Source organism: Phoenix dactylifera, chromosome 4, assembly GCF_009389715.1.
Source record: "Phoenix dactylifera cultivar Barhee BC4 chromosome 4, palm_55x_up_171113_PBpolish2nd_filt_p, whole genome shotgun sequence".
NCBI classification, from domain to species: Eukaryota; Viridiplantae; Streptophyta; class Magnoliopsida; order Arecales; family Arecaceae; genus Phoenix; species Phoenix dactylifera.
In genome coordinates this window covers 6,996,311-7,023,963 of record NC_052395.1, presented here as the reverse complement: position 1 = coordinate 7,023,963, position 27,653 = coordinate 6,996,311, and the positions used below count along the sequence as shown (strand labels likewise).

The 27,653-nt window shown below is 39.6% G+C and overlaps 2 protein-coding genes across 3 annotated transcripts; one reads left to right on the top strand and one right to left on the bottom strand.

The window, feature by feature from the left end:
* The first annotated feature begins 2,893 nt into the window (after positions 1-2,893).
* Positions 2,894-19,041, top strand: LOC103723413 (probable LRR receptor-like serine/threonine-protein kinase At1g07650). Of its 2 annotated transcripts, none has more exons than XM_026800079.2 (24): positions 2,894-3,174; positions 3,250-3,421; positions 3,583-3,654; positions 4,124-4,192; positions 4,355-4,426; positions 4,529-4,600; positions 4,704-4,775; positions 4,899-4,970; positions 5,076-5,147; positions 5,238-5,309; positions 5,437-5,508; positions 6,225-6,296; positions 6,455-6,520; positions 8,878-8,943; positions 9,035-9,073; positions 9,197-9,252; positions 9,681-10,054; positions 10,134-10,329; positions 10,435-10,584; positions 16,034-16,152; positions 16,268-16,478; positions 16,592-16,832; positions 17,620-17,770; positions 17,946-19,041. In XM_026800079.2, the coding sequence occupies exons 1-24, from the start codon at positions 3,075-3,077 to the stop codon at positions 18,309-18,311; spliced, it is 3,024 nt and encodes a 1,007-aa protein (XP_026655880.2). In that variant the 5' UTR covers positions 2,894-3,074; the 3' UTR covers positions 18,312-19,041. The 2 variants fall into 2 exon arrangements, with proteins under 2 accessions (XP_026655880.2, XP_008812544.3); XM_008814322.4 differs by having other exon boundaries at positions 16,031-16,152.
* On the bottom strand, positions 18,914-26,368 carry LOC103723408 (50S ribosomal protein L13, chloroplastic). The gene is made up of 4 exons (XM_008814314.4): positions 25,959-26,368; positions 24,919-25,104; positions 20,317-20,487; positions 18,914-19,222 (listed from the first exon to the last, which is right to left on the bottom strand). The coding sequence occupies exons 1-4, from the start codon at positions 26,226-26,228 to the stop codon at positions 19,106-19,108; spliced, it is 744 nt and encodes a 247-aa protein (XP_008812536.2). The 5' UTR covers positions 26,229-26,368; the 3' UTR covers positions 18,914-19,105.
* Positions 26,369-27,653: the final 1,285 nt, after the last annotated feature.

The window sequence follows — 27,653 nt, the reverse complement described above, 5'->3', positions numbered from 1 at the left end:
GGCCCACCTAGCTTCGTTGCTCTCCAGAGTGGAGTTTGGATGCTCTCCACTTGTGGAGTTGTGGGTCGGACTGAAGAAGACCATTCCCTAAATCATGCTTGTTTGTCTGTCGTACAATGGTTATAATTGACAAGATATAATATAATATATAGTAGACTGCATGAATGATGCAGAGTCTAGTCAATCATGGAATTGTCACCACCACACACGGCCACTCCAATTCAAACCTCAACAACAAAGGACCCCAGATATTCTGACTTCTTGCTACAAATGTAAGCATAAGCAAACAAACTGGTTGCTGCTCCTGATCTAAATCTCTATCCCAATGGGATTAGAGACGCATCAAATCTTGCTTGGTTTAAATGTATGCAAGTAGGCCAGAGATGAAATATCTTCTACAAAATTGGCTTAAATATGCACAACACAAATATCACATGCACATTGGTTGTTTGATTTTGTTTTCAGACTACCTTCTTGTTTAGATGCTTTTATGAGAAGTAGCATTTTGTTGGAACGGACTCACCAGAAGAGTCCGAATCTTCTGTGCAAGTGAAGGAGGAGCCCGATCCTAGAAATTTTTAGAATTTTAAACTCATTCAAACTTATATCAGAGTCTTCTGCGCAAGTGAACGAAGAGCCCGATTTTAGAAATTCTTAACTGTCACAACAGCTGACAATTTGAATTTCAAACTTATTCAAACTTATATAAGTTGCGCTATACTTCTATAAATTTGTAAACATGATGTACGTTCAAAGCAGGGGAAATGAAAAGATCTTTTCCTTAACTCTCATCTTAAATTCTATACATTTACATACATGTATCTGTCTATATGTTTATAGTCAACATTTTGTTGGTGAAGTGATTATAGTAGACGTGCGTACGTTCATCTAGTCGCATAAAATACTTTGTATACATGTTTACAAAAATATTTATTAGTGTATTGGCATTAATTTTTACTTAAGACTATGAAGTTTAATTCAGCATTCGATTTAATACATGCTTATTTCTGTATGAATCCACATAGATCCTGGGGACGAAAAAGAATGCATCAGTTATTTTTCATCTTTTAACTTATCAATCAAGGGTATCTCCTATTTTACCCAATTTCAGTTCAATCTCTGGCTGTCCAAACCCAGAAAGAAAAAACGAAAAAAAAAAAAAAACATTTTTAGCATCAAGATTTGTGCTATGGAGGCGCAGACACGACGGGAACGCCATTGAGAAAACAACGAATGTGCCACCAAGGTGGTAGCCTAGTGGTACTAGACGTATTTTCTATCCTCATGGTTTCAAGTTCGAGTCGCTACGACGTTGATTAAAATGTGGCTTCGACAACTGCTTGAACATAGGGCCTAGAAACGCTTATTGGACCTCTAGTAATTTTGGTGGTGCCAAGTGTGATATACTCACACGTGGAATTCGAGCCGGAGCCTAAAAGGGTAGCCTTGTCGGGCCCACGGATAAGGAGGATATGAGTAAAATCGGCCGAGGTGCCCAACACACGGCTATTTCTGCCCGCATCGAACATTCTCCTAGTGGGGCGGAGGCCCAATGAGAACTGCTATGCAGGGTGTGGGCTTGTCCCTTTCTCCCGCCTTTCCCTTTTGTTTTAGGAAAAAAAAAAGAAAAAAAACAGCGAATGTCGGCCCCGGCGCACCAGACACGAGAGAAACGTTCCCTTCCATTTATTTCACGGGAGGGGACTGCTCTAGAGTCAAAACACCGCAAGGTCCACAATGCCCGTATGGACCATTGATCGGTCTTCTCTCCACCGCGATAAGTCGGCTATCCTCAGCGTTATAAATATCGGGTTTGGGTTGTTATCTTTGGCGCGAAAGAACGATTATCGCGACGTCGGCCATTGCACCGCTACAGTTCTCAAAGCACTTCTCCATGTGCAAAAAAAATAGTAGTAGATTGATGATATCTATTTGTATCTATTTTAATATTTAAATTTATTTAAATTTAAATAAAATTTTAAATATTTAATTATTATTTATATTTATATTTATAAAAAAATAAATATATATATGAATAGATAGCTAGCCAATCAATATTTAAATATCACATTTTATTTATAATTCTATTTAATTTTATACCGTACTGACATATTAATATGCTTATTAACTTAATTAATCATCTACTTAAAAATATTTTTAAATTCTTATAATTCTAAAATTTAATTATTATATTTATATTTATATTATATTTATATTTTGCTATATGATCGTCAAATAAAATAAATATGAGTGAAGATATGCTAGCCTCGGAAGATTCACGCGTGCGAGATAATACCCCTAAGGCTATAAATAGGTTGGAGTTGACTCGTGACCCGATCGGTTTTGGAGGATCCGTAGGACCGGGTCGGGTCTTAAAATTGGACCCGTTTTAGTTTTTGAGTCATGTCTGAGTTTAGATCCGCTCCGACCAATTTGAAATTTGGATAATTTTGGATTTAAATCCTACGATCCGATTTGACTCGATCCGAATTTGTAAAATTATTTAGGCCCGCGTGCTGCAATCTATAGGGGGCAAACACAAATTCTGAAGCCATGGATGAGTTGACCCAAATTGAACCCAAACCGAATCTGATATTTTTAGGTTGGGTCTCATGGATCCAATCCGACCCAAATAACCTGTTGGCTCAAAAATTATTGTGATGGATCCAACTCGATCCGATCTTCTATCGAGTCAGATCTGAATCCAAAATTAAAATCTGAATAAAAAATTAGATTTTGATTGAACTCACTAATGACCATCCGTAGACATGAGTCCATCATTTTCCAATCATCTTACGGCACATTGTCTGAAACGCCTCCGAGCAAATGACCCCTTGACGAGATTTTACCAATATCTACTCCGATATGCTCCCGTCCCCGTTGCCGCCCCACCATCCTTATCCCTATATCTCCCTCCCCAAAAGACCCGCCAAGAGTAATTGCAGGTCGTTTTCTTCGAAGCCCTTCTTCTCTTTGGAGACTACATAAAACCCCCTTTCCTCCAGCTCATCGTTCGCTCCCACTTCTCCACTCCAGTTCCAATCTCCGCGTTGCTGCAAAGCTCGTGGGAAGCGATGAGAGAAAATCTTGCGTTCTTCCTTCTCTCCTCCCTCCTCTGTCTCGATTTCTTTTTCGCGGTCGGATCGGCATCGCCGACGCTCGCCAAATCGGAAGGTAAGGAGGCGAAGCGAATCCTGTATTTAATAGGGGAGCTACATTTTTCTGATTGGATTTGGTCTCGAGTGCCAGTGAATGCGCTCCGGCGAATCGCGAAGCAACTGAGGAAGACGAACTGGGATTTCGGCGTCGATCCCTGCAGCGGCGAAGGGAACTGGAGCGTCCCGGATGCGCCGAAGGTTCTCGAGAGCGACGTCGTCTGCGATTGCTCCTTACATAAATCCCAATGTCACATCATAAGCTTGTAGGCCTTCTTTTTTGCTAAAAAGCTTGTAGGCCTTTCATCCTATCTCTTTTCGGTTTTTGATATCCTCTTTCATTCTTTAATCATCAGTGGTTTTAATTCTCACTGTTTTATTGATTTATTTATTAATTTTTAACGGGGTTCTGGATATCGTGACGTAGGTCTCTAAAAGGGCAGAACCTTTCAGGCGTGCTTCCCCCGGCATTCGGCTTGCTTCGTCACCTCCAGCTGCTGTAAGTACAGACGGGAGAATGTCGGCTGCATCCTCACCTCCGGTTACCGGAACCGACACCTTAAAATAGTAATATATCATTTAATATTTAATAACGTATGGGGCCCAATCGAACCACCAGACGTTTCATGCCATGTGGCATTAAGCAGAGTGGTTCAATTCCGATGCGATACAATATACGGCGAGAATCGCCGATATGTGACGCTAGAGCTCGGTTTGGTACCCGAGTTGGGCCTCGAAATAGTTTGATTCCAAATCCTCTGTGGCGTTCGGTTTGCGGCCCACGACGTGACGGCTGGGCAGCTGATGGGCCCACACGTTCCGGCGACACCGCGTGGGCCTCCCCGCAGACTTGACGCCATGAAGGACTCGGGAACCGGGACCCCTTTCTTTATTAGCTATTAAGTTATTCCCCTTCACTGGTATAGTTAAACTACTCTCTCTAATAAAACGGAAGGTTTTGATCGCAGAGATCTGAGCCGCAACGTCTTCAACGGCAGCATCCCAGAGCAATGGGCGGGCATGCGGTTGCAAGGCCTGTAAGCCTTTTTTTTCTCGAGTCAATTCCATCTCAATCCATGTTTAAGAATGCTTCATTAGCTAAATCAATCAATAAATGCCCAGGCTTTGGTTAATTAGATGTTGAAATGTATAATAATATGGTGATGGAAACTAGGATGAAATTAGAAAAAATAATGCAGGTTTTTGATGGGGAACCGCTTGTCTGGGCCATTCCCCATAGTTCTGACAACGATTACCACCTTAACCAATCTGTATGGAACTCTTAAACCCCCTCTCTCCTATAACTTTGGTTATTATTTGGTCCAATTTGGTTGGTTAGAATGGTGATGAAGGTTAATGAACATGTTCCTCAGGAGCATCGAAGGGAATCGCTTCACCGGGCCTCTCCCTCCTGAGCTTGGAGACCTTGTTCACATGGAGAAACTGTGAGTTTTTCACCCCTCCCCATTTCTTCCCCAATTTAAAGAAGAACCTCAGAAACTTGATCATTTATTTGTTATCTTCTTTTAATAAAATTTCGAATTTCAGTGTTCTTTCCTCCAACGAGTTCACTGGGGTGCTGCCCGAGGCTCTTGCAAAGTTGACCAATTTGACTGATCTGTGAGTTATTTTTCTTTCTTTCTTTTATTTTATTAACATTTAACAATAAATAATATTATGTGTATTCATTTTTGAAGAAGTTTGCTGTTTTGGAATGCTTTAACATATTTGCTACATAAACAGAAGGATTTCTGGTAACAACTTCTCTGGCAAGATACCTGAATTTATAAAAAACTTGACCAGACTGGAAAAACTGTAAGCAAATTCACTCCTTCATCCATTAAAATAAAATATGATAATTAGTTTCTCCGCTAATTTATGATGTTTCTCTACCAAAGAGTTATGTACATATTGGTGCAGACAGATTGAGGGATGCTCTCTAGAGGGGCCCATTCCTTCTGGCATTTCAAATTTGACGAGGATGATTGATTTGTAAGCAAGTTGTGATACATGCTTGTAATTTTCTTTTTTATTTTGTATTATCAATAAAGCTGAATCTTTTATGTGTTTATTGGTGTTTAGGAGGATTAGTGACCTGAGTGGAAATGGATCAACCTTTCCAGAGTTGAGTCAAATGGAAAATTTGAGGGCACTGTAAGTTAAATATCTAGATAAGGTTTGATGTCTATATACATCTGCTTTGCTATAGGTATCTATGTACTATGTATATGCATGTATGCATTATAATGGAGTTAAAAATAGAAATGCACATTGTGTGTAGGATACTGAGGAATTGCTCCATTCATGGAGATATCCCTGCTTATATTGGATCGATGAGGATGCTGAAGCACTTGTAAGTTATATATTTCTTAATCTTCCTATAAAATAAAGCATGTATTATCAGGCCAATGAACTCCAGCACTAGCATGTGCTCATTTAGACCAACATCATTCCTCTTCCTTTTGTTTTTTGTGATTCTTTTCTATTTGAGCAGTTCATGAAGGAATATTAATTTTTCCCATCAGATTTGCATTGTAATGAAAACTCCATTTAATGGACAATTATATTGGATAGATATGGCAAGTAGTTGCTGATTGCTTCAGCATTCAGTTTAACCATCTTAACAATTATATGCCTTTAGATAATGTCTTTTTTTGTCCTTCATAAAATTTCTCTCATTGTTGCAATTTACCTTCCATCTAGAACCGGAAGGGAGAAACACAATGTAGTCTGTTTATAATAATAAAAAAAAAATCAAACGCAGTTAAATTATTTCTGGTTTGATAACAAATATCATTGCCCATTCATATTGCATTATAGGCTTCTCTGCTATATATTACTTTTATATATTGAAGTATATCCATACAATGTTTGCCAAAAATCTAGGATGCGCTTCATGTCTGTAGTTTAGCAAAGCTTTTCTCTCTGTTAATCATGGTCTAACCTCATACAAGGATATTGCTTGCTTCTTAGACTTTTATGATTTCTTTACATTTGTTATGTATAATATTTATAACAAAACATAATCGTATTCTTGATATCATTATGCTCTATGCCCTGTCTATGCAGAGATCTCAGCTTTAATAAGTTGACTGGAGAAATTCCAAGTTCCTTTGCTTTCCTGGTTAAGGTAGATTTCATGTAAGTTGCAAATAATTTTTAAATACTGTTTTTTTATGGTTTAAAGTCTCAATAGACACAATTAGCATCACTAGTTTCAATTTTTTGTCGAACTTTTTTATCTTTCTAGAATGAATTCTAACCCCTGTTTGTGGAATCACAATGCCATTATCTGGTAGATATCTTACTGCAAACATGCTTTCTGGGACCATACCAGGATGGATCTTGAAGAGAAACAAGAATGTGTATGTGTTTTTGATTTTTCATATCAGCCAGCAATAATACTTTTACCTACAGCTTCGGTCTGTCTCTTTTATGATGTTTGGCTGCTACTATGTCTTAGACCTTTCATAAAACTTTCTAACTAATAATACATATAAAATTATTTTTAACTTGCCAGAAGCATTTAGACATGTGATTCCTTCTTTTTCTGTACAAAGGATGGTACAGTATCTGAATTTAATGTGCTCAAATTCAACGGTTGTGAAATTACCTATTTCTAAATCCATGTGAAATGAATATTCCTTCACAATTTTCTTGTTAAAGAACTTATAGCTAGTATGGTGGTATGCTTGTTTTTCTAGTCCAAAAGGGTTTAGTTGTTTTAGTCGTTTGCATCATGCATATTCCTTGTCTGGTTATTATCTGACAAAACAAGTACATTCACTATCTTTGTGCGTATAAAAATTTTAATGCACTGCAATCATCCATACTCGCTAAATAGAAAGTTTTGTGCAGTTGTTAGTGCACGACTTAGGTTGTACATATGCATGCACATATCTACTATAATGGAAAGAGCTTTAAGGAGGCCTCAATCGGATGGCCCCAAAACATGAAGCTGGGCCCCATATTGCAAAATACAGAAACAATCCATCACCTCCTATCCTGAAAGAAAGAAAAAAACACATGATACTGTTTCTATCCCACATGCATACCAACCCCACTGAAAATTATTTTTTTATTACTTGATATCTTTCCATATATGATCACGTTCTCATGTTCTATATTTAAATGGAAATCAAGGTTTTTGAACTTTCCTTCACCGGTTAGCATTCTTCTATATTCAAAACTCTTCTTAATTAAAACTAATTCTTTTTAACTAATTAAAGATCTTTTCTAATTAAATAGGCTACACATAAAATAATATTGTAGATATTATTTTAAAAATAAAAAGTACATTCTTGCATGTCCTAGTCCTAAAAGTCATAGCCATCCATGCACAGTGAATGTTCATTTGCATTGCACATGCCTCAACTCTAGTACATAAGTAAATGTACAGATGCACTTATATACATATACAGACATATACATACTTAGATACATATGAACATATGTATACATTTTTATGTATATCAAAGAGAATTCCTGCTAAATAATTAAAAATGGATGTTACTAATGTTCTTTAATTAACAAGCACGATTGTGAAGGTTCTTTAATTTGGACTAGGTAACTTGCAATATGATGTGAGGACACTGATATGGGCATTGAGCCATTATGAATCTTAAGATTCCATGTCCTCAAAATGTGTGTGATGGCAGAACATGTCTTGAAGGATATAGTTAAGTTTCTTTTTGAACTTTTCAAAATCTAGCTCCTCGCAAGAAGGGCAAAAAAAAATCCTTGCCTTCTTTCTTATAAATACACGCGATCTCCAACTGTAGACTAACCAGATCTTGCTAATTGGTGGGGAGTTTCTGATATAAACTAAAACCTAACCTTCACCTAGAAGACAATTGCCTCGACTGTATGCATATTGGCTTTAGGGATCAAGTTATGATCTATCAAAGTTTGAGCACATTTTTTTACATACAACCCTCTACTTGATAGGTAGTGAGGCCTACCTTATTGATTGGAAGTTTAAGATATGCCACTAGTATCTTGTATACTGGTAAGGTTTCAATTGAAAGGAAGAAGGCAAGGTTTGATATTTAGTACTTTTCTGTTATATTTTTTCAGATGCACCATTCAAATAGTTCTTGTCTAATGGAAATTAAATAAGCAGAAAATAAAACATTTAAATTTACATATGCCTCTAACATGTGGGATCCTATCTTCTAGACTTTGTCAAATACAAGAATTCCTGTCATTTTTATGCCAATACCTGTGCTCATGTGATGTCAAATTCCCACATTCATGAGAATGTGCGGCCACAATCATTATTTTGGTATTTCAGATAAACTTTTGGATATATATGAGTTGCATGAGCTTTATATGTGATGCAGCTGAGTTTTATCAATGGAAACAGTTGAATATATTAATCCAATCACGTACAAATATCTGGGGCCTAACATCTAGCTTCATGAATGTGTTTTCTTCTAGCCTAATTTATGCTGATACTAGACATCTTACAATTATTGATAATACCAAAGAAAGAGTACTCAGTCCTACCACAGAAGTGGTTGACTATAATGACTAATATATCTGGATTAATGTATGTGGTTAAATTGTTTGGATTGAGGGTTCAATGTAGCCAACTTTGCATATATGATTTGATAAGATCTCAGCACACTTGCTTGCCCAGTTGGAGCGATTCTTTACTATTTTCTATTTCATTGTTCTTCTACAGAAATATCAGATATTGATTGTTAGTTTTGAAATCCAGGGATATTTCTTACAATAACTTCACAGTGGGAAGCTCAGGCATTACTCAATGTCTTGAAGGGAGTGTGTAAGAATGCTTTCTCTTAGATTTTGCTTGCCTCTTAACATGATTTTTTTTTCCTTTCTTCAAACTATAACTCCCAATTAATGCTTTTCAGTAACACAGTGGAGTGCTACTCACCAGCAGCAGACAATATGTAAGATTAGCTTGAGATGTCAAATAAATTTATTCACATACGTGAAAAGCATCTTTAGTTACCCAAGTATTTTCTGAACCCTAGCTTTGTTCTCTTACTTGTATTATATCTTCTGGTGAATAGTAAAGTAAATTCATGCCTAAAGAGGACTTTCCCCTGCAGTGCTTCCAACAAACAATGTGAGTAAATCGAATTCATTATTCAACTCAAATCCTGATCAAAAGTTTTCCTTCCCTAGGTATTATAGTAATCTTAGTTATGATCACATTAATTTCCATGCTTCATGTAGTAATTCATTGACATGCATTTTGTAACGCTTGCTTCTGTCTCTCTCATTGAAAAATATAATTCACAATAAGCTTTTTTGACAACCAAAATTAGGCGGAAAACACTTAAAAAGTCATGAAGTTCTACCGAGAGCTGTTCATACTCTTTCAGAGAAAGAGAGAGACAATAGATTTATACTTCAGAACCCAATGATGATTAACTTATGTCAGAAAAAAAATATTTTTTTGCAGAATTATCGCCTTAATAAGTGGTTGTCCCCACAAGTATGTAACCAGATCCCAGCTTATATTACATGTTCTCACCATGATCTTATGAACAGATCAGTACTCCTTGCACATCAATTGTGGAGGTGAAGAAACAATTATCAAGGGAACCAAGTATGAAGCAGATACAGAGGAAAGAGGTGCTTCAACGTTTTACTTAGGTCCAAACTGGGCATTCAGCAGCACAGGGGACTTCATGGACGATGATGTGAATGCGGACAATTATATTACTACAAACGCATCTATACTCTCCATGCTTCATCCAGAACTATATACAAAAGCACGCCTTTCTGCTCTTTCACTTACCTATTATGGCCTGTGTATGATGAATGGAAGTTACACTGTGAAACTCCACTTTGCAGAAATAGTTTTCACAAATGACAATACATTTAGCAGCCTTGGGAAGCGCTTATTTAATGTTTTCATTCAGGTAACTATAGTGCACATATTTTCCCTATTGATTAACTAAACATAAAAATTATAGTGGTTCTAAAATTTGCTCAATACAGGGAAAGATGGTATTGCTGGACTTCAACATTGAAGATGCAGCTGGTGGACCTGGAAAACCAGTTATAAAGACTTTTACGACAAACATCACACAGAATACCTTGAAGATACAGCTCTACTGGGCTGGAAAGGGGACGACAGGCATCCCAACTAGAGGAGTGTATGGTCCTCTGATATCAGCTATCTCAGTGACACCTAGTAAGTTCTGTAATTTTCAGTGGCTTTTGCTGTTGTAATTTTTTGCTGCCATGAAACTTGATAATGCAGTCAATTTTTTTGACATCACCTTGTTTTTATCATCAGATTTTGATCCTCACCTAGATGTCGGATCTCCTAGCAGTAATAGAATATATACTATAATTGTGGTTGTGGTCATGGCTTTGGGGATTTTCTTGGTTCTGTTGGCTCTGGGCATCTGGAGGAGGAGGTTAAGGCTTAATTTCATGTACAAAGGTATTGAAGGCTATCACATTTGGTCTATACTCTGATTCTAGCCTGCTTCCACATTACACTCTTAAATGATTAGCTAATACTAAATACTAATATGATGTCAATGTGTTTCTTTTTTTTTTTTTTTTTTGAGAAAAGGCTAGTAGATGCATATTATATGAAGTTCATACTCGGTATGGGATTCTCAATGTTTATACATTCCAATTCCAAGTTATTATATCTCTTTTTATGTGCATGTGTTTCTCTGCATGTATGGTTGCTCTCATGGCCTCTATGAGCATGAGAGTTCAAATGCTAGCTAATGCACTAGTATTTTACATAATTAATTAAAAGATGAAAGGAAAACCATTTCACTGAAGAAGAAGACACAACTTCAATTAGACTCTTAATATTTCATGCTATGATATTATATTCCTCCAGAATTCCTCAAAACTTTAAAGATACTGATATTTTCATTGCTTTATCTGATATATCTTCATTGCAGTCAAAAAAAGATCTCCCTGAAGTGTTCTAGAAAGGAACTGTTACTATCCAAAAACTTCTCATCCATAATAATAATATTAATGAAAAGCCATGAAAGAACACAATAACATGGATGCATCTAGGATAAATCTATTAAGAATATAAAGTGTACAACCGCACCTCCATCTCAAACTGTTTGCACACGATATTGAGGCTGACCTTCTAATCTAGCAAATCTGCATACAAACTAACTATTCGTTCAACTATAGTAACATGACACCATCTAGGAAAATGGGTTGGTTATTTTCAGGATAGCATATGGAAGTTTATGGCAAGAGGAATTGTGATTGTAGAAGCAACAAGAGGGCAAGAGGAAGGCAAGAGTGGAGAATTAAAAGAAGAGGTATAGGGAGAGAATGGAACTTGCGCTAACTCAGAATCAGCACTCTACCTCACAAAGGGTTCACTGGTTTGGAATTAGCACCAAGGAGCCTCTGCCTACCTCCAGAATTTGTAATACTGAATTGGCAACTAATCAGACATGTATTTACGGGTTTGAAGGCTTCCTCTATTGAAAAGTGAAAACATGGGTGAATCCTTGGGTACTTGCTTAAAAATAATGATATTCTAGTGCTAAAATCATCTAAGACTCAAATGAGTGATTGGTTGCCATGTAAGATAGTTTTGAGTACATCAGATACCAGTCTTGATGGCATTAGATTCAGGAATCATATTGACCCTCTGAAGACTAGTTCCATGTTGATCTGCTGTCACCCTTGTATGCATTCCGGGTTGGGTAGGATATTCATAACCACCTTTGGGGGCCACAGGTTGACACCTGTATCTGGCACCATCCATGCTAAATATTGGACACACCCTTTTGAGGTGTTGGATTGATTCAAATATGATGCTTTTCCACATTGGATTCTATGCCATAATCAGTGTAATCAATTGGTGTACCTCCCACATAGCTGACAAATTTTGAAACTTGTTAAGTACATAGGTGGATCTCAATCATCATTAGTGTCCTGGACAATTGTGAAAATCTGTCTCACGTCCTTGAGGACACATGAAAGAAATTAGCAAGAGAATGTGCTGCAAATTTCTCATGCATGATAATTAAAAATAAATCTTTATTTTATTTTTTTTCTGCAAGTTCTCTTCCTTCATCATCTCTTAGCTTTCTTATTCCCTTTCCTTCCAAAGATCCTTCTCCCTAGGCCTCAGCATATAATACTTAGGTACCCTTTCTTGTTTAGCATGTAAAAATTTGGTTCAAGAGCAAACTACCTATTTCTGAAAGAGAACTTTACCTAGTAGCGAAAAGGAGCAATGCATGACCTGCTTCACAAATATATAACTCAAAAGGAAGGCCCACTAATATGAGGCAAAACTGTTGCATTAAGGAGCACCAATTATTAGGGATGGCAGTTGGCTGGATTTTTTCAGGTACCCGACCTATCCTAAATCCTAGTAGGACCTGTTTAGCAAAACCCTATTGGATTTGGAAAGGGTTTAAGATTTAAAATTAAAACGGATTAGGGTTTGGAGCGGGCTTGGGATTTGACCCCTGGGTACCCACTACCCGAACCCGATTACACACACACACATACATACAATAGATGGGTGAGATTGCTGCATATTTTTATAGCATCTGATCGTTGTTCTCTATTGTTCGGTATCCGACCCGACCCGAATAACTTGATCTAATAAAAATTCAGGCGGGTTCGGATATGGATTTACTATTTTTTAATAGGACAAGTTTGAGATTTTTGAATAATTTTTTAATCGGATTTGGGATGGATTTGGATAGTAGGATTCTAAACGGTTCAGATATGGGTAGGTCAAATTTCGCGGTATTCTACCTGTTGGGGGAAAAAATGGATCACCCAACACATATAGTTAAAGCATCCGAATCCGACAGTAAGCGTGACCTCAGAAGGCCGAGCTCAGAAGGCATGAGTTCAGAAGGCCGAGCTCATAAGGCCGAGCTCATAAGGCCGAGCGCAGAATGCCCACATAAAGAAGGAAGCACCAAATCCTCCATATTCGGGATCAAATTCTGCAATCTCCGCCACCACAGCTGTCAATTTTTGAATTTCTACCATCTCAACCGATTGCCAGCTGATTTGAGCGCCCGTGCCATCTAAGGTAACCTATTTAATCCGAGATATGCGCAATCGCAATCAAGGGTGAGTAACCGCCACACCCCCTCCTATAAAGAGGGGGGAACGCTGGCGAGGCAAGGGGCTTCCTCCTTTACAAAGGAAAAGCCTCCTCTTCCTCTTCCTGGCTAAAATACATTGCTACATTACTTCTCTCCATAAAAAATCTCTCTCTGACTTAAGCATCGGAGGGCCTGCGCCGGAAACTCCAGCCACAGGCTTCTTGCAGGTCCGTCGGAGACAGCCGTCAACCGCCGCACCACCAGCCGGAGCTCCTCCTTCTCGGTCCGCGGTCATCCCCGGGTCCAATTTCCAGCAACAAATGGCGCTAGAGGAAGGGACCGAGTCGTGATCATGAGACTAAGGAGCAGAGGAGCCTCTAATGCCTTCCGGCATCATGCACCAAGTCCTAGCCGCTCAGTCCAGAATCCACCACCAATGTCTCCGGCAAGTCAAGCTCTGGGGATCCACCCTGAACAGTTTGACAAGTTGGTGCAACAAGTCCAAGCACTCATTGCGGCCGTTCAAGGCCTGCAACAAGTAAGAGACCAGCATGTACTCCCTCCTCATGGGTGTAAGTCCTCAGAACGGTGCTCGCGACGTCGCTCTCTTACAAAGCGTCGCCATCACCGAAGCTCCCACCGAGCTCGGAAGGATGACCTTGGCAGGCACGACCTCAGAAGGCAAACCTCAAAAGGCTGACCTCAGAAGGCCGAGCACAGAAGACCGAGCTCAGCAGGCAGAGCTCAGAAGGCCGAGCTCAGCAGGCCAAGCGTAGAAGGCCGACCTCAGAAGACCGAGCTCAGCAGTCAGAGCGCAGAAGGCTGACCTCAGAAGGCCTCCTCCAGAAGGCCGAGCTCAGAACGCCTCTCCTAGAAGGCCGAGCTCAGAACGCCTCTCCCAGAAGGCCGAGCTCAGTACGCCTCCCCTAGAAGGCCAAGCTCAGAACGCTGACCTCAGAAGGCCGGTGTTGAGCCAAGTCCTAAGGGACTTCGAAGGTCGCGAGCCATCAAAATGTCTCCAAAAGGTACAGAACGCCACTTTAGCTTTAAATAATTTCAATATTTTACCTATTTTCAGATCGGAGAATGCAAAAGATGACCTACGGGTATCTCTATCTCCAATGTCGCCCCGCTCCAAGTGGGGGCGCACGATCGCCAATGGACGAGGTTCGTCGCCTGCGAGTATCTCCATCTCCAACGTCTCGCCCCGCTCCGAGTGGGGGCGCACGATCGCCAACGGACGAGGTCCGTCTCCTGTATGTATCTCTAATAATGCCCCGACCAAGTTCGGGATGCCCCGACTAAGCTCAAGATGCTCCGACCAAGTTCGAGATGCCGCGACCAAGATCGGAATGACCCGCAGAGTCGACCGCGAGCTAAGGATCCCTCGACCTCGGGAACTACTCGACGACGCTCCGACTAAGCTCGGGATGCACCGACCAAACTCGGGATGCCCTGACCAAGCTCGGGACGCCATTTCGACGCCATTCGACGACATTCGACGCCTTTCAATGCCATTCGACGCCTCCTACGACAACGCGTCCCAATCTGAGTGGGGGCACCCTGCTGAGTCGACCACAAGCTAAAGAAGGCTGCTGAAGTCGACCTCGGAGCAGAGTCGCTTAGCTCGGCTTGGACAGCTCGGCTTAAGGCTGTTAGCTCCGACTGCACGAGAGATATACCCTACTTGGCACATACATCTCCATAGACATTTGGCTATATTACATGACGATCGACGATTAGCTACTTCCTTCGTCTGAGCTCGAAAATGGCTCAAACTCGAAAGTCGGGGGGTGGTGTTGGGGAAAAAAATGGATCACCCAACATATATGATTAAAGCACCTAAATCCGACAACAAGCCTGACCTTAGAAGGCCGAGCTCAGAAGGCCGAGCTCTCAGAAGGCCGAGCTCAGAAGGCCGAGCACGGAACGCCCACATAAAGAAGGGAGCACCAAATCCTCCATATTCGGGATCAAATCCCGCAGTCTCCGCCACCACAGCTATCAAAATTTGAATTCCCACCATCTCATCCGATTGCGAGCTAATTTGAACGCTCGTGCCATCTAAGGTAACCTATTTAATCCGAGATATGCGCAATCGCAATCAAGGGTGAGTAACCGCCACACCCCCTCCTATAAAGAGGGAGGAACGCTGGCGAGGCAGGGGGCTTCCTCCTCCACAAATGAAAGGCCTCCTCTTCCTCTCCCTGGCTAAAATACATTGCTACATTACTTCTCTCCATAAAAAATTCCTCTCTGACTTAAGCATCGGAGGGCCTGCACTAAGGAACCTCCGGCCACAGGCTTTTTGCAGGTCCGCCGAAGACAGCCATCAGCCGCCGCACCACCAGCCAGATCTCCTTCTCGGTCCGCGGTCATCCCCGGGTCCAATTTCCAGCAACACTACCCGTTGCCGTTCCTACCAATTATGCCCCCCCGCCCCCCCTCCCCTCCTACCCAATAGGAGAGGAAAGACAAGAATGAGTTGGGCTTCAGGTTTCTAACTAGGGATATTTTGTTGGACTAAGTGAAACTATCGCTGTTATAAATGTATAAATATTCTTAATATTGTTTAATTTTATGAGATTAATTTTTTACTTTTATACTTTTCCTGTTTTCAATCTTGCATGCTCAAAACCCTTTAGAAGGGCACATTTCCATGTGTTGATGATCCTCAAATGAACTTGATTTGTTTTGGTTCCATGAAATGTAGTGCAGTGGACATGGGTTACGCATCTCATGGTGTTGAAAAGGTGACGGAAAATGAAAACTTGAAAATCCTATATTTTATATCTCATACATGAATTCTGCTTTTTATGGTAGATCTAAGAGGCCTTGACCTGCAAACTGGATCCTTCACCTTGCGACAAATTAAAGCAGCAACCAAGAACTTCGATTCTGCAAACTTGATCGGGGAAGGCGGATTTGGTTCAGTTTACAAGGTAGTGATGATATCTTACTTGTATATTCTTATGTCCTGATGCCCAGTATGATATAATAAGTCCTCTATATTTGAACTACCTTCTATGTTAAACTGTATTCTCCTTGAAAATGAAGGGTCTGCTATCAGATGGAACCGTAATTGCCGTGAAGCAGCTTTCATCTAGATCTAGACAAGGAACTCGTGAATTTGTGAACGAAATTGGCATGATTTCTGCATTGCAACATCCTAATCTTGTGAAGCTTTATGGATGTTGTACCGAAGGAAACCAATTATTGCTTATTTACGAGTACATGGAAAACAATTGTCTTGCCCGTGCTCTATTTAGTAAGTCGTCTCTTTTTTTCCTTTCTTTTTTCTCGTGTTGATTTTTTGTCTAAGCTATTGAGTTGAGTGTGATTGGTTAGATCAGAGCAGATAATTATCAATATATTGTATAGGTAAAAAACCAGAGTGCAGATTGAAATTGGATTGGCCAACAAGACATAAGATTTGCCTTGGCATAGCTCGAGGCTTGGCCTATCTTCATGAGGAGTCCAGATTGAAGATTGTTCACCGAGATATCAAGGCCAGCAATGTACTGCTTGATAGAGATCTAAACGCCAAGATTTCTGATTTTGGTTTAGCAAAACTCTATGAAGAGGAAAATACCCACATAAGCACTCGAGTGGCTGGAACAATGTACGTATTTCTTCTTGAATTGTTAAAATGACATTTTTGAATAAATTTGCACCCATAGTCATTATTGATGGACTGGTTGTTCAAGGTTAATCAGTTGGGATGCAACTTACCATGGTTGCCAACTAATTTCATCACGAGCAACGAAAACAATTATATCTATCTAGAAATTTATTTATAGTAACGAGAAACCTAGATTTGGAAGAAAATAATGAGCTATGATGCAACTCTTATTACATCCTAGTCAAGAATACCTCTAATTTTAAGCACTATAAATTTCAATCTCAGCACATGCCAGCAAGTATCTTTAACCATTATTAAATTTGTGAAGAATGGTTTCTCACAATATAAAGGTTTATCACCAGAATTACTATTATGTGGTTTTATCTGTATTCTTTTGGTGTTTCTAGTTATTTCTTCAGAGTATGCTAGTCTTCGGCGATTGTTAGCATAACAAGTTTATGATGGCTATCATCGATGAACATGATTTGTCAATGACTAATTTACTTGATGATCCATTATCAAATTCTGGTCTGTAACTGAAAAAACTGAAGAAATCTAAATTCTTTCTAAAAAACGATTTATCATCTTCAAACATTCAAGAAAATCCATTGAAAGGTTTTGGCAGTACAATATTTTGCCTAAAAGAAAGGGGAAGTTTGGCTTGACGTTTAACAGTGGTACTTGGAAGTACATTTTCTTTTTTCTCGGGCATGGTGCCATCAACACTTTTCTTGTCAAATATTAGGCATGCAACTAATGCATTTTTGTCATATTTTGATTCTTTCAGAGGTTACATGGCTCCCGAATATGCAATGCGAGGTCATCTAACCAGTAAAGCAGATGTTTACAGCTTTGGAGTAGTTGCTTTAGAAATTGTTAGCGGAAAGAGCAATACTAATTATAAGCCGCAAGAAGAATTTGTTTATCTTCTTGACTGGGTAACTTTAAACCTTTATTCTTTTAAGTTTGTTTTGTCTTTGATATCAAAGAAAGTAATTTTAGTTCTGCTCCCTTATGAACAGTGTTTCGAATTATACTTAGTATGATTGGATGTATATAATTGGATAAATGATTCAAAGAATCCTTACATTTAATTTCTTCTTGGCATCCCAGGCACAGGTTCTACAGGAGAGAGGGACCCTGTTGGTATTGGTAGATCCAGACCTCGGTTCAGAGTATTCAAAGGAAGAGGCAATGGTGATGCTGAATGTGGCTCTCTTGTGCACTAGTGCATCGCCTACGCTGAGACCTACGATGTCAAATGTGGTTAGTTTGCTCGAAGGACAAGCTCCTCTTCAACCTTTCCTTTCAAACCTGAGCATCTCAGCAATTGGTTCGAGCTCTAGAGGAATGAGAAGAAACTTTTGGCAGGACCCAACTGAGAACCAGGCAATGTCAGCTGATGCATCAGGTATGGATTCATCTCGATCGGCACCCAGTAATGATGGAAGCCTGCAACTTATAAGAAGTTGCACGTAGGTCTGGCAAACAGTTCTTTGTTTAGGGCCATCCAGCATCCAAAAACTCATGCCTTGTGCCCTAAATCCTGACGACTGTTGAGATGAGAGGTCAAAGAGAGAGAAGCAGAAAAGCTAGAGCAGAACCGATGCATCCAGAGGAAATTAGATAGAATAGAATGACTGTATCTTTGCCGCTCGCATTTAAGCTATGGCAACTCAAAGCATGTAAAATACTAACCATTAGCCTTAAGTGAAAATTTTCCAATTGGCAAAGCCTACAACCTAAGTTTACAATGGTTTGAACTTGGTAAACTTGTAAAGAAAAGCTGGGACTAAAACTAGAAGCAGGCATAAATGTATCAGTGTGTCAAACTTCAAAGTTGAAGTATGCAGGCTATGCATGAGATGGTCACTTGGCAGCAACTTCTGTTCGGAGCAACATTCATATCTCTGGTTAAGAACAACCATCAAATACCTGGCGGCGATCAGGAGTCATAAATAATTAGCGATTTCAATGGAACATTCATATTTTCCAAACTTTAGATGTGGAGGCACCTTGTATTAATCTAATTGAGGTTGCAACATACACAGAAAATGAATTCAACTTGACCAGCAGCAGCAATCGAGATAAACTGATAATACACATTAACAGTATCAGGAGGCAAGAAATAGGCTAGAGAAATTTTTACAACTCTTAAAATGACCATAGACCTCTCAACTCTGACTAGGATTTTTTTTTTAAAAAAAAAGAATATCCTAACGTCCGCACAACATGAATAATCTGCATCTTATATCTGGAGAGCACCAGAAAATCTACCTCGTTACTTGTATTCTCTTGTCCCTTATAGGAAGAGGGATAGGCTTTTGGGCCTCATGTGGATGGTCTGGGCCTTTGTACACTTTGAGGTGCGTGAATAAAGTTCTTCCGAGCTGCACAAAGCAAAAGTTAAATTCTGGCTAGAGCGCCAAAAGATTGGCTTTCAACTTCTTGTTAAGTTGAACTTTCTCATAAGTCTTACCAATAAGAAAATGGAACCTAGAGTCCTTTGAATAAGTAATACGAAGATGAGGAAGTTCAAGAAAAAAAAGACCTCCAAATGCAATGAATATTGAAAATTTAAAATGTTAATTAAACCAGTGATTCATTTAATGGGAAGCGGTTTGCCTGCAAACTAATATAGAGATACTTAAATGATGCAGACCGTAGACATGATTGACCTCCCACAAGATACAATAAAAGAGCATTAAAAATAAATTTGAAAGTACAAAAAAAAAGTATGCTATCAGATCCTTCATAAGCATCAACCATCAAGTCCAATGTATGTCACGGAAACACTGCCATGATGCCATCAGTTTTTCTTGGAGAATAAAATAATGAATATGCATAGATCATATGCAAAAAATACACTCATTCCATAAAAACTTGGTGCATGACACAAACAATTAATAATGGCCTTCTAAATATTCAGAAATGAACTCTAGTCAATGAACCACAAAAAGGAACCAGTGCATATCATGCCAACCAATGGAAATGCAATGTTTATGAATCAAATCTGAAGTAAATGCAATGCTATGAATCAAGTTCTCAAAAAGCTCCATTGTCCTTTTATCTTCATGGCAGGACAAGTGCCATATTGAGCTTCGGATATATCAGCAGTCCTATTCTAAGTGAGCACCAAAGTAGAAACCAGTAATGAGGTACTGTCCAGCTTCTGAACATTTGATGAAATCCTCTCAGAGTAGTCTCACAAGTAGCAGCAGATTTTATGATTCATACATATGATTAGTTAAATCTCTAGCTTTCTTCTCTTCTTTCTTTTTTGTAAAAGAAAAAGGTTAGTCCTTCACATTCGAGGAAAAAAACAAAATGACATCCCCTCAAACAGCAGTTTTTCGACCAGAGTAACAAATATAGTATGATCAATAAATTGGACAGGTAGATCTCTAGCTTTTTCTCTCACTATAGGACATTAGTCCTTTGCATTTCAGGAAAAGAATATGATAGATATTAAATTTTGTCTTACCCTTCCTTTAGGAAGCATGCCCCGCACAGCATGTTCAATTATTCTTTCAGGAATTCTCTTTTGAAGTTGATCAAATGTCTCCACCTTCATACCACCTGGCCTTCCTGAATGCCTCCTGTAGAGCTTTTGAGTCCTCTTTCTACCAGAAACTGCAACTTTTTCTGCATTGACCTGTGTTCAGCGCAGTAAGAATAATTGAGTGACCAGCAATTTAACAATTTCACAATGTGCACATTTCAACAGTATGAGTAAGAGCAATTGCTAATTTTGCTACAGTAAAATAACCTAATTTAAAAAGGACATGACTATTAAGGTTTAAAAGCGGCTGTAACATTGGATGTTGTGAAATAAACTAGCTCCAAATTATGTCTGCCCAGCCCATAATTTCAGCTTGGACCAACTTAGGAAATCTGAAACCGGTGACTACTTAATTGTCTAAAATGTCTATCAAGTGCTGACCAAGAAAATTGTACTTAATTAATCATCAAGCAGTGGAGGTTAAACTCAGGAAGAGAAGTGGATGCAAAAGCATTCCCTTATCATCATATAATTTTGAAATCTTTAATAGCACTATTGGCACTTTGGTAGTTTCCTCTTTTACCAGTTTTACCAAGATTTGGTCCCACATTGAATTGTCTCATAGGCTAGGAAGCACAGCTACTTCAAATCACATGATGCGTCCGTACGCTATCCATATCAAATACCTATACTCATTGGGTATAGACATGTTGTGGTTCAAATTCGGCCCAAGGGTGACCACACCGGAGGAGTCGAGGGAGCTACCGGTAGGGAAGGATGAAGGACATCGATTCCTGCATGCCAGCAGACCTGCACAAAGTCTCATCAGTGGGATTTCGATGAGAGCCCTCCGATGATTAAGTTAGGGTAGATTTTTAGCTGGTCCAGCCATAGGAAAAAAAATCCTCAGGCATTACCTGATGGGGCTCTTTATAGTCCCCGCGGAGGTGCCCAGGTGGCGGAGGTATGGCCCGTCCTCATCATGGGAGGAAATAGCGAAGGTCAGGTGGCGCGTGGCCACGGTTTGCTTGAGGTACAGATTTTGAGCAGTTCCTGCACACGGTATGGTGTTGCAGGCGTTAACAGGGTATGGCCCTTGGTAGCAAGGTATGGCCCGTGATCGTCATGTTGTAGAGCGGCCAGCAAGCAAAGCATGACGCGGTGAGGTTGTAATGTATGACTACATATGTGAGCGTAGGGGCGCACATAGGTGCGCACGTGGATGCGGCCGTAGGCGAGATCGGGCTCGCTTGGAGGCCGCAGCCTTTACTTGGTAAAGTCAGCTTGATGAGCACTGAGGTCGGGCTGACTTGGAGGCCGCGACATGTTCGGTGAGGTCGGCCCGACGGACTCTGAGGTCGGCCTGGCCTCCTCGGTTCTTAGTTGACTCTGCAGGACGCTCTCACTCAGATCGGGGCGTCGTTACCTGCGGTTGATTAGTATGTTTAGCGAGGTCGGCTAGCGGACTTTGAGATCAGCCCAGCCTCCTCGGCTCTGAAGTCAGCTTGGTAGGGCGCCCCAAGCTCGGGCCGGGGCCTTATTGTGGATACCTGCGGTCGACGGAGCCTCTTCGGCTCTTGGTCGATCCTGCAGGGCGCCTCAATCCTGCAGAGCGTCATTGTAGATATCTGCGGTCGACGAAGCCTCTTCGGATCTTGGTTGATCCTGCAGGGCGCCCCGAGCCTGGCTTGAGGGCCGTCATTGTAGATACCTATGGTCGACGGAGCCTCTTCGGCTCTTGGTCGATCCTGCAGGGTGTCCCGAGCCCAGTTTGAGGGGCGTTATTGTAGATACCTGCGGTCAACGGGACCTTTTCGGCTTTTGGTCGATCCTGCAGGCTTATGACAACAGAGAGATCTGGCCGAGATTGGCTCGGCCTTTGGTAAGGTCCGGGGTCGGACTGGCGCTCAGCGGGACCGAAGTCTGGCCTGCTCGGTGCTAAGATCTATTTGGCTGAAATTAGGTGGTCCCATGCTGAGGTAGGATGATCCATTTTGCCTTCCATCAAGACACATTTCCAATACTTGTTTAAAATATCCTATTTTTAAAAATTTTCTTAAAAAAAACATTTCGGATACTATCCAGCTACACTTCCCTGATACTTTCCAAAAATAGGGGGTCAATTTTGTAGTATATGATATTAATATTAAAATATGAAGTATGCATTAGTCTATGAAGTAACGACTAACTGATAAACTTGTAGCCTATTATGGATGTTTTTTTTATACATATATATGTATTTTTACGTATCTATGAATGCATTTTGTACGTGTTTACATGCACCTATATATATTCCGTAACATATCCTAGTATCATATCTTACTTTTTCAAGATTTTCCTTGTCGGCGTATCCATATCCATGCTTCATAGCTCTAGGATATGTGCAGTTTGAGAAAAACATTATAGCAGGCACTACCATCCATAACACAAGAAGGTTACAGAATAATAATTTATTAATGAGATGAAAAGAGGGGTACCAGCAGTATTGGAATTTAATTGGAATAAAGGAGAGCTTCAAAACACTTTAAAATCTCAAAATAAGTGAACTAATGAGATGTAGCTTAAGTGGGAATATAAATAAGAAAGACATTCCAACCAAGACCAATGACCAAAAAGACACCACAACGAGTCAAATCTCCATGCCCTCAAATCTTATTTTACATACTGACGGAGATACAATGAGGGTTTTTGAAATTGGAGTACTTTTAGCATGTTTTTGTGATGCCACTGGCTATTGAGACATAAGGAGATAATGTTGTAAGGCTCACATATATGCCGTATATTAAGTAGAAGGAGCTTCATTTGTCTACAAGATGTGGGCAGACCTTGGTGCAATGGTAAGGTTGGTGCACTGTGACCTCGGTGTCATAGGTTCAAAACATGAAAATAGCTTCTCCAGACACAAGAGTAAGGTTGTATACATCTGACTTTCAAGTGGGACACCTTTTTTTTTAAAGTTGTACAAAAGATAATGGTTGATATCCAGATTCCAAATACTATCTGATGCAAAAATAGATAGTGGCCGATTGAAATAGCATGGCATGTGTAATAAAGAATAGAATGGGTCATAGTACAGAAAGAGAGCAGATTTTGTCATGAAAAATTAGGGAACTGTAAGGAATGATTCCACAAAATTTAGCCTTGATCAACAGGCCAAATAGATCATTGGGCAGTAGAGTTCATGCCCCCCCCCCCTTCTACTTCCCTCCCCTCTTCTTCTTGATCATTCAGGGCCTTAAAAATAGCAATAATACATATCTAGAATTTTAAATTACTTCATAGGTTGTAATCTATCATTATGTTATAATTTTATAATAGTAGAGAATTGTACGTGTTTGTATGCCCAATTAATCTCAATATCTAATTTCAAAACCTATTCAATGCATTGATGTTTAAACAAGATTAGGGTAGCACCATACACTGTTGGACAATACACTCATGTTTATTCAAATCTTAGTTTCAATTCAATTAGAAAAGTATATTGGTTTTGAGTTCCTTTATAATTTGTTTCGTTTTTTTTTATTATCATAAATAAAAGACAGTACAAGTTATTAAGGTATACAATTTGTTTAAGATAAAAAGTATTCAAGGCTTGTTCCATTGTGGATCGTATTTTTTGAAGTATAGGAGGGCAAAAAAACAGAGTTGTACATAGCTATGATGATTTACAAAAGTAGGATCTGCAATAACAGATAATTAAAACAGGATAAATACAATTTTCTTCAAAAGGCCACAAGAAGTCCAGAATATGGCTTCCCCTACACAAATATCAAGAGAAGTTCTATAGTGACCCATTCACATGTAAAAGAAGGTACAAATGTAAACCAAATTAAATAGAGTTCCTAAATCAACGTGAGGACCTATAAAACTGTCCTGATAAAACTAAAACTTGCCCAACTTATTACAGATTTAAAATGTGAGACATTGATATCAAACTGCTAGAAAATTTCTATACTTGCCCTCACCAGGCCTCCCAATTGAACTAAAAGGTTTCAGTCAAATACCTTACACAAAGTTTGACCAAGATTTTGACAAATATAACAGACCAATGAGTATAAATTCAAAATTATGTCACGGGGCTTGAATTTAGCTTCCTAACAATTGTTACATGCATAAAATGCATAAGTTCCCATCTATTTATGCCTCTAGGCATGCCTTCAGCTCAAAGACAAAAACTGCAGATTGTATTTACATCATCTAGTAACCCTTCTCAAAAATGATGTAATTCATATACCAGATTGCAACAAGGATTTCTATGAAACCAACCATGTCTAATGTGTTGATGACTAGTGATGGATAAGAAGTCATGTATGACCAAGATGTTTGACCACATTCGAATCCATGTCCAACTGTCTGAAAGAATAGCTAAGTTCTTATTGGAATGCATGTCCAACTATCTGAAAGAATAGCTAACTTCTCATTGTTAAAATGTGTCATAAGTCAGAAGTCATAAGTGTACAGCATTACAAACTGTAAATTCGAAACAAAAGTCCTTGCAGGTTGAGTTTTCACTAGGTGATCTGTGCATGCGAAAGCTGGCAAAGAGAAGCCCAGACCAAATACTAGTAGATACATTATACATACCACAATCACATAGGCCCCCATGTCCACACTAGGAGTGTAGGTTGCAAGATTCTTTCCTCTGATATGTATTGCAATAGTTGATGCCATTCTGCCAAGAATTTTGTCCGTTGCATCAACTATATACCATGTTTTTTCTGTGGTTATGTGATCTGCAGCCTTAGGATACCAAGTTTTGTTCCAAATGTCCTGAAAAACAGTGCATACATGTCGTGTCAAACACGAAATAACCAAAAGTGTAAAAAAAAAATGAAGAACAAGCTTTAACTACAAAGATGGAGCTTTTGAATGGAAAGAGCATTCAAGACTTCCATGGTTAGAAGGCATACTTCAGAATTCATCAAGCTTAAAAAAAAAATAAACATACATAATAAGGCCAGAACCTAAATATAAAGAAAGGAAAAGATGCCTACCTCAAATATAGTTTGGTTTATACTATAATTGTTTTCAATTCACACAAAGCAAATAAACATATATTGATAAGCCATGACTGTGTGCCCAATCATCGCCACTGCTATACCTCTTCTAATGTTTCTTTCTCCGCTCGTTCCTTTCCAGTTTACCAGACATCGATCTCAACATTTGGGGGCAATGAACAATCCCTTCAACTTACTATACGGCGAGGCCTCTTTGACATCCCCCATCTAAAGAGATTCCAGAGCAAATCCGTGCACAAAAGCTCTCACTAAAAGAATCAGTTAAACGAGGTTCAGGTCTTCATCTCAAAGAAGACCAAAATTCCAAATTCGCAATAAACTTTGTCTATAGGCCTCCAAGAAAACATCTTTCCTACTAATTTAGTTATCATAAAAGAAAGTGCAATATCAAGTTTCCAAGATTTTCTTGGAGTTCCCCACATCGAAAAACATCAAATTTCCAAATCAGCAAGGATTTCTCCATCACAGGCCCCCGAGATCCCTTCTTTCCCACTATTTTTGGACTCGTATCGTTCAAGAAGCAAGGAAAAACAATATTTCTTTTACTACAATATATGAAAACCGTAAAAAATGAAGAAAGTAAGGAGCCAGAGAGGGATGGATTACGGGGCCGTTGATCTCGGACTCTTCGTACATCCACCGGTTCTCCCTGGAGACGACTGCGACCTGCTTCTCTTGGCAACGGACCTGGAGGCGGTTCCTCGAAGGGAGGGAAGCGATTCGAATCGAGGGTTTGGCGACGGCTAGGGCGAGGTTAGAGGGCGCAAGAAAGGGAGTCCTGGGGAGGAGAGGGGCGCCCGTGGGAGAGGAGAGCGAGGGGTTGCTCTGAGAACGGGCAGCCGATATGAAGGCGGGCATCGGAATCGCCGCCGCCATTTTCCCTTCCTCTGGCGGACGGATTGGGATTTGGGATGGCGGGGAGTTTGGCTCTGAGATTTCTCTCCTTTTTAGCCAGCTCTCGGCGGACCAACGGAAAGGAGAAGAGTGAGTGGATAAGGTGACCGCCTAACGGGCATGAAGTGGAGTACAATGGAGATAGGGTCACCCTAAGTGAGATTATTTTGGTTCCACATTAAGGCCGCTCGCTCGAAGCCCAACAGCCCGACCCAGACGTATTGAATTGGGATCCAATAAACGAGATCCAAGTAATCAAGTTCGAGTCAGAGGTCGAGTCCCAGTGTTCATGAACAAATTAATCATTTTAATTGGAACAAAATTAACCGGCAAGCGAGAGTAACTAACTTTATTTTAATTATTGTAAATATCTTATTCTTTTTGGTCTTACAAAAACTTATTTTATGCGTTTATTTTTCTGGTCATTTAGCGAAACAGCATGTGCAATTATTTCAGTTTATTCCAGCTTTCAAGGAAGTAAATTTTAAATTTATTAATAAAATAAAAAGGATAAAGCAGAATTTAGAGGAATATGAAGGAACTAAAATTATATATTTAAGTTTTCATTATTCATGAGCTCTTTCTTTTAACAAATTGGGTTTCAGATATCCAAATGTAATTAAGTACCAGATGACCCAATCTAGAGGGACGTCCCAGCCCCTGCCTCCCTTCATAAGAGTATTGCTCAACATACCACTTAGCGTACTCGAATGAGCACCGAGCCAGGTTTTTGTGCGCCATAAACGGGGCAAGGTGGTTCGTGGGGGACTTGATAGTCCAAATCATCCTTGGGGACTCGCAAAGAAACCAAGTTGGGCATTCCAAAGGGCATGAGAAAGCTTTTTTTTCCTTTTTCTCTTCGCTTCTCTTCTCTTCTTTCTTCCAAGACGGTCTTCTCTCTCTATTATTTCCAGACTACATGCAACTTGATCAATATTTGATTATTAATAAAATTATATTTAAACTTAAATAATTAGATATCATTTAACATCATTTTTCTATTTTACAAATAAAAATAAAAATTTTATTTTGTTTTGTTTTTAATATATATATGTGTGTGTGTGTGTTTGGTATAGTTTTAAAAATATAAGCATAATAATAATAGGCAAGGTCATAATAGTTGTAACAGAGATAGGAGAGACTATAGTGGTAGCGGCACATTTATGTGGGCATCGATGATGTAATAGTGATAACAATAACGATAATGCTACGATAGAAAATATAAATGCGACGACAATACAAAATGGTTGGATGTGATGGTAGCAATAATTTTGATAATAGAGTGGTGGTGGCAACAATAATAATGGGAACGACCATAAAAATAACAATGATGATAGCAAAAAGGACAATGGCAGCACTAATGATGATGTAGATGATAATGATGATGATGGTGGGATAGCAACAATG

What these genes read in the sequence shown, in the direction of transcription:
- LOC103723413 (XM_008814322.4), top strand. Translation starts at nt 3,075, where the DNA reads ATGAGAGAAAATCTTGCGTTCTTCCTTCTCTCCTCCCTCCTCTGTCTC. An exon ending in CTTGTTCACATGGAGAAACT is followed by an intron (nt 4,601 to 4,703) that starts GTGAGTTTTTCA and finishes TTCGAATTTCAG; the next exon opens with TGTTCTTTCCTCCAACGAGT. An exon ending in TATTTAATGTTTTCATTCAG is followed by an intron (nt 10,055 to 10,133) that starts GTAACTATAGTG and finishes TGCTCAATACAG; the next exon opens with GGAAAGATGGTATTGCTGGA.
- LOC103723408 (XM_008814314.4), bottom strand. Translation starts at nt 26,228, where the DNA reads ATGGCGGCGGCGATTCCGATGCCCGCCTTCATATCGGCTGCCCGTTCT. An exon ending in TGGGGGCCTATGTGATTGTG is followed by an intron (nt 20,488 to 24,918) that starts GTATGTATAATG and finishes CGCTGAACACAG; the next exon opens with GTCAATGCAGAAAAAGTTGC. An exon ending in GCATGCTTCCTAAAGGAAGG is followed by an intron (nt 19,223 to 20,316) that starts GTAAGACAAAAT and finishes TGCTTTGTGCAG; the next exon opens with CTCGGAAGAACTTTATTCAC.